The 6,493-nt window shown below is 43.8% G+C and overlaps 1 protein-coding gene across 3 annotated transcripts; it reads right to left on the bottom strand.

Moving 5' to 3' along the window:
* Nucleotides 1–2,747: 2,747 nt before the first annotated feature.
* LOC308293393 (E3 ubiquitin/ISG15 ligase TRIM25-like) lies at nucleotides 2,748–6,205 on the bottom strand. Of its 3 annotated transcripts, none has more exons than XM_080735881.1 (4): nucleotides 5,917–6,205; nucleotides 4,839–5,151; nucleotides 3,353–3,882; nucleotides 2,748–3,237 (listed from the first exon to the last, which is right to left on the bottom strand). In XM_080735881.1, exons 2-4 carry the CDS (start codon nucleotides 5,125–5,127, stop codon nucleotides 2,908–2,910), a joined length of 1,149 nt encoding a protein of 382 aa, XP_080592007.1. In that variant the 5' UTR covers nucleotides 5,128–5,151; nucleotides 5,917–6,205; the 3' UTR covers nucleotides 2,748–2,907. The 3 variants fall into 3 exon arrangements, with proteins under 3 accessions (XP_080592007.1, XP_080592006.1, XP_080592005.1); XM_080735880.1 differs by having other exon boundaries at nucleotides 4,839–5,141; XM_080735879.1 differs by having other exon boundaries at nucleotides 4,839–5,127.
* Nucleotides 6,206–6,493: the final 288 nt, after the last annotated feature.

Below are 6,493 nucleotides of genomic sequence, written 5' to 3'. Positions count from 1 at the left end.
TCTAGAAATTGTATGAATGCATTTATTATTGCTTATTCTTTCATTTGTTTGTATATAGTTGCCATGTCCTATTACGTTACCAGATGTAAAGACTTTAACCTAATTTGAATCAAGGTTCAAGCTTTGTTTCTTGTGTGTGAGTACAGAATAGTAAAATGTATATTGGTATTCAATCTGTGAGGTTGCAACACAACATGCTATCTAAATTACACTTTGGCCTTTGCATAAGCCTGTAAGGTCATCAAGGCTAGGGCAAGTGCTACGGTAAGTGCTATGGACTGGAGGTGGGGTTCTTGATTTGCAGAGCAAACACTTCTTCTCTGGTTTCCTCGTCTACGTTAGTGGTTCTCAAATATTTTCATATAAAGGATCACCAAATTATATTTGGCCGCCGACCAGGGACGGTTCTTGGCATAAGCAACATAAGCGGTGGCTTAGGGCCACAACCACTAAGTGGGCCACATCACAGGAGAAGATCTTTTTTTAAATATTATGTCATGTATCCCCTATCCAAAAACTAGCGTTATTATTAATGTGCAATAAAACAACGATCTCACACAAGACACAACAGAATAATTTGATTATATGCCAATTTACAACCTGCAGTTGAATGCAAGTTGCAAATTGCATTATGCAATCCACCTGTGGCCCACAGGCCTCTTCATAGTCGCTTTCCTTATTAAGTTGTGTCTGTGTGCCGATGCTGTGCTGCAGTGGTTATGACTTTGTGTGTGCGGCTGCTCCAGTCACTGTATGTTTGTAATAAATCAATGTGTTGAGGCCATCAGGTCATTCAAAGACACCTGTATCCGCAAAAAAAACTAAGCAAAAAATATGTACACCAAAAATGTTGCGTGCTCCTCGCACGCATCCGTCAGTAGGGGCCACTTAAAATAATCTTGCATAGGGCCACCTGAGTCCTAGAACCGGCACTGCCGCCGACTCCCATTTGAAATGATTTTGGGCTAAGGCCCCCATAAGAGAAGATATGTCAACGTCTTGTCAACATCCTTTAATAACATTGCCTCGATGGTGGGCTGACCATGGACGGTGGGTGGACCTCACAAAACATAACATGCAGACTTGTGAGGCGCACCGCTGCTCCGGTCCTCACCAAACTTGGCAAAAAACACTGTTCAGGGGTCTGTCATGTGAATAGTCACATCAGGGGCCACGTTGTACAAGGTGCACCATTATACCAATCTGCACCAAGCTTGGCACAAACACTGTTTAGGAGCCTGCCATGACAATGGCCACATTGTAAAACCCAGATTACCCTGTCAGCAGCTCCCAGGGAGCCATGTTGTACAACCAAACTTACTTGTGCCAGTGTCTCCCAGGGGTCATGTTGTACAACTGAGTTGTACCAGGGGCCTCCAGGGGCTGATAACTGCTGCAAGGGGCCAGGTTGTACAACTGATCTAACTGCTGCCAGGGGCCACACATTGTCATATGGGGCTCTACAGCAGTTAACAGCAGTTTGATTGATTGATTGAAGACTTTATTAGAAGTTTGCATAGGAAAAGGTACAGTTTCATGACGGTACAGTTCACTGGTACAAGGTCTACTAAAAGGAGATCCTAGAAAAGACTAAGCTTATTTCCACAGGAAACCATTAAAGTATCTCATATAACATTGAATGACAGACGAATAGAACACAGTACTATCCAGTAGATATAGTCAGAAAAAAATAAATAAGAAAGAACAAGACACTAAGGCAAACAGAAAGTATATACAAAGAAGGGGCAGGGGAGGGGAGGGCTGGGCTGGGCTAGGTTTGTATTTATTCCCAGTTGCGGACGGCTGCTGCCTGTAAGTGGTTTTTCAGGGCGATTTTAAAGGATGCTAGTGATCCACACTCCTTTAAGACCTTCGGTAAGGCATTCCACATTTTTGTGGTATAGCAGAAGAATGAGTTTGACCCTTTCTTTGATTTGACTCTAGGTTGTGAGCTTGTAGAGCTAGCTGAAATATAAACTTAATAACTGTTCCTAATTTGGAGAATTGGGACCCCCTGAAAGCCTCTGGACCTGACTTTGAGAACCACTGCTCTACATCTATCACATCTGGTGAATTAGCTGTAAGGTGTGAAAGTTGCCAGGTTGTTGTACATATTGGGCTTTCTTGACAAATGTTATTATTTACATTTTTAAAGAAGGTACTGTAGATAATGGGATATCATGACCTCATTTAACAACTTAGGTTTTATATTTTGTTGTACAATAGTATTGTGCAAATTATTTATTTATTCAGAAAAGAACTAAAACTGAGCAGAGCTCAGAAGAGGCACTAGAGGGTTGTTGTTTTATATACTGTACTAAACATGTACATTTAATTAAATTTAACAACCAAAAACCAAACAACTCAACCTGTGGTCGAGGGTCCTTGAGTGGTTTCCAAAAACACTCTCAAGAGTAAATTAAAACTGAGGATTTCTTACTGTGCATGGTTGCAGGCTTTAGAAAAGAGAGAAATGAGCTCAGAGATCTGTATGTTTCCTGGCATTTATACATAGTTTTTAAATGGTATGTAATCTATACCCCATTCATGACCCGCAACCTTTAAAACACAGAAATGAGTTCCTGTCGTTGGCCTCCAGGGTGGAGAGGACAATAGGGGACCAACAGGGTTCACAGGGGACAAAATGTTCATTGTCTTCAGAACACATGGAGATCCAAGGACACAGACAGGAGAATGAATGGCAGCTTGCAGGTGGTGGAACACACAATGAAACACCATCTACATGATTTTAAATTTCTATCTTTCTTTTTATTTTATACTTACTTATAGCAATACCACAATATAAACATACTCTACAAGTAAAAATCTGGTATTCAAAATTATACTTGAGTAGGCTACAAAATATTTTTCTTACAATGTGAGATGGAGATCTTAACATTCTACAGCTTATTTAGACCTTGATGTAGCCTTCTCGTTTAATTGTGAAATCATGAGGATAATAAAAAGAACCATCAGAAATATGACAGTGTGCAATAAATGCACCCTTTCTTTGAGCTCTTTAACCTGTCCGCGCTCTCCGTTACTGAGTATGTCATTCACCACCGCGTGCACAGCGTGTCTCACCGTGTCCTCGTGCTGCTGTACGCTGATCCCAGAACAGTCTCTGGTGGGCGGGGGGTTGGTGAGGGAGGGGAACTTGAGGAGGAAGTCAAGGTGGTCTTGTGTTGTGGACAGTTTCTCTATCGCTTCCATTCTCTTCAGCAACTCTTCCATATCCTGTGCAAGAAACAAAGATACAAAGAAAGAAACTAAACAATCAACCCCTCAACTTAACCCAACTAATTAAAAAATAAAAATAAAAACTAATGCAAAAAGCAAAAACGTTAATAACCTTGGTGAGTTCACTCTGGAGTTCAGTCACCAAGCTGAACTCTTTGTCCTGTATCTCATTCAACTTGGCCAGGCTTCTGTCCACTGTCGCCTTGTGGTCGTTGAGGGATCTGACGCCCTCGTCTGTGTCGCTTTTGAGTCGCCGCAGAGCGCCCTGCAGTTCCACCACCTTTCTTGCCCTCTGTGCCGACATCTGACCGAGAAGCACGGCCGTGGAAGACAGCTTGGACCTCTTGCCTTCGCAGGCTTCGTCCAGAGGAAGGGTGTCGTCGTACTTGTGGTTCATCTCCAGACAGAAGCTACACACCAGGGTCTGATGGCTTCGACAGAAGCGGCTGAGAGGTCTGCAGTGGTCTTTACACAGCCGTTCCTCCAGGGTGTCCACGGGGTTGATCAGGGTGTGTCTCCTCAGCCCGGAGACGTCCCTGTGGCGTTGCAGGTGGACGTGACAGTAGGAGGTCAGGCATTCCAGGCAAGACCTGTCCGCTGCTTCGCCACAGACGTCACAGCTCACCACACCCCCAGGACCAGCTGAGATGGAAAGATATTATTCTTTTGTCCCATATTATATATTATGTGTTCATACATATCTAACAGTGGATGCCAAACTAGATTTGCCTAATTACATTTGTATGTATTTTATATCAAAGCCAAAGGTCTCTAAAAGTACAGTCTTAATGACAATTTCAACCAATCAGATGACAAGCACCTGTCGACCGCTCATAACCCAGTACGCAAATAGCACCATCTTGGATATCGCGCAATGCATTCTGGGTATGCGCTAGGGTCTATGGGATTATTTGGGTCCATGCACATCCAACTCTAGGGGGTGCATCTCAGAGACGCTATTGGGGTTGAGAGTCTTGGAGGATGTCGGACGCGGATGATGACTAATTTAGTAATTTAACTGTTGAGGTATAAGAGGTATTTGTCCTCTATTTCTGTAGCATATTGTTTTGGTGTAGCTTTAGGTTGCAGATTCAACGACGACGGGCAACTAAATCCTTCTTTAATGCATTTGACACAACAATGTCACGGTCTAATAAATACTGTCTCTTAGCTGAGGAACAGTTAAATTACTAAATTGGTCATCATCCGCGTCCGTCATCCTCCAAGACTCAACTCCAATAGCGTCTCTGAGATGCACCTCCTAGAGTTGGATGAGCATGGACCCAAATCCCATAGACCTTTGCACATACCCAGAATGCATTGCGCGATATTCATTATGCTAGACACTAGGGGGCAGTTCTACTCTGCTGAGTGTCAACAAAGATGGACATGTGTAATGTTACTGCATTGCATATCGTTACAAACGAACGATATATGCAATGCAGTAACATAACTTGTTTTATTTTTTCCTCAGTCATAACCATATATAATCCGGATAAAGATTGAAACTCTGGTGGTTCAACCCACCACCGCTCCATCATTGTTGGCACTAGTTGTTTCACTAGGAACCACATAACGACAACTAAACGCGACTTCACCTGGACTTTCAGGACGGACCGAAGGCACACAATCCTCTCTCCCAGCATCTCGTAAGCGTTCGGCGACGTCCCGCAGCGTTGTGTTGACCTTCAGCTTGGACTTCTGCTTTTTGCTGAACTGCTGGCCGCACAGTGGGCATCGACACTGGGGGGCGCTGTTCCAGTGTCGCTCGATGCAGCTTTTGCAGAAGCTGTGTCCGCATGGCAGAGAGGCGGGGTCTCTGAAGACGTCCAGACAGATGGAACACAGCAGCTCGTCCTCAGAGAGGCCGCCAAAGCCGTTCGCCATCTATGGAAACGAGACTGTGAAACGCTGTGAAAGTTCCATTAATTAACTCACTCACCCTAAAGCCTTTAAAGCCTTTAGAGTAGTTCACCCCCCAATTTTCTATTGATTAGTCACCCCATGGAGACTTGAGTTCATTAATGTTTTTTTGTATTTGTCGCATAATACAAAAAATGTATTATAGTAACTTTGCCCCCATTGATTCTTGATGGGGACCCAAATGCATGGGCCTGGATGGGGACCCAAATGCATGGGCCTGGATGGGGACCCAAATGCATTGGCCTGGATGGGGACCCAAATGCATTGGCCTGGATGGGGACCCAAATGCATTGGCCTGGATGGGGACCCAAATACAAGGCACTGGATGGGGACCCAAATGTATTTGTGTGAGAATCAATGGGGGTAAATTTACTTAATCCTTGACCCTGTGCGCGCGCGCGCGTGTGTGTGTGTGTGTGTGTGTGTGTGTGTGTGTGTGCAGACACACACACACACACACACACACACACACACACACACACACACACACACACACACACACACACACATACGCATAAAATAATCATCAGACAACTTCTGTTTTTAGTTTAGCTACTGTATTACAAAAGAACAACATTAACAAGAGCATTGCTTCCCTAAACACAAACAGAAGTTGTGTACCTAACAATAGCAAACACACAGACTCTGTGTACCAATTCACACCGAACCAAATGCATACAGTCACGTATAACACAGAGAGACAGACCACCATAATAACATTGCATTTGCTTATTATCCAACAATATCTCTTACATTCGTATCAAAACAGTCAAAGCGATCACCCCACCGGGTCAGGGGGATGTAGGCTGGTCCCGTTCCTTCAGCAGAGCAATGACATCTCAGCCAAGTTGTCACATACGTACAGTATATCCTGTCAGATCCCACTGCTTTTAGAAGTGCTCTGTAATGTTACTCGATGAACACCAAGGCTGATACCTGTTCAACCTGTTTTGCACAGGTAGGCGTGATTTACATAATAATTTGCTTTGAACCAATGTTATTTCTCCTGTGTCTCATTGTCATTAGCTACAGTATTATAGTAGGCCTTTTATACACTGCCTCTGCCAGGATACAACTGTCATGACCACGGCCTCAGTGGGCCCATGTGACTGCTTTGCTTGCCTCTGTGTGTTTAGCTGGGTCATTTATGGCAGTTCCGTGACCACGAGAGCGAAGGTCCGTTTCTCAATGGATTTGTCATCTAGAAGGGTTATTAAACAATTTGGGCCGGGGTGTATTTTTTAAAATGGTCGGGAAAATGTTTGACAGCTAGGGTCATTTTCAGTCTCATTCACTTACTATACACTACACTATAAAGGAAAAAAATGAC

The sequence above is a fragment of the Nannobrachium achirus genome (genome assembly GCF_963921795.1).
Source record: "Nannobrachium achirus genome assembly, chromosome: 10".
NCBI classification, from domain to species: Eukaryota; Metazoa; Chordata; class Actinopteri; order Myctophiformes; family Myctophidae; genus Nannobrachium; species Nannobrachium achirus.
The sequence above is the reverse complement of the archived record's forward strand: the minus strand, read 5'-3'. Positions and strand labels throughout refer to the sequence as shown.

Excerpts from the sequence above, each read along its gene's own strand:
- LOC308293393 (XM_080735881.1), bottom strand. The coding sequence starts at position 5,127 with ATGGCGAACGGCTTTGGCGGCCTCTCTGAGGACGAGCTGCTGTGTTCC. Across the intron at positions 3,883-4,838 it reads GGTCCGTCCTGAAAGTCCAG|CTGGTCCTGGGGGTGTGGTG; the intron begins GTGAAGTCGCGT and ends TTTCCATCTCAG. Across the intron at positions 3,238-3,352 it reads TCCAGAGTGAACTCACCAAG|GATATGGAAGAGTTGCTGAA; the intron begins GTTATTAACGTT and ends TTTCTTGCACAG.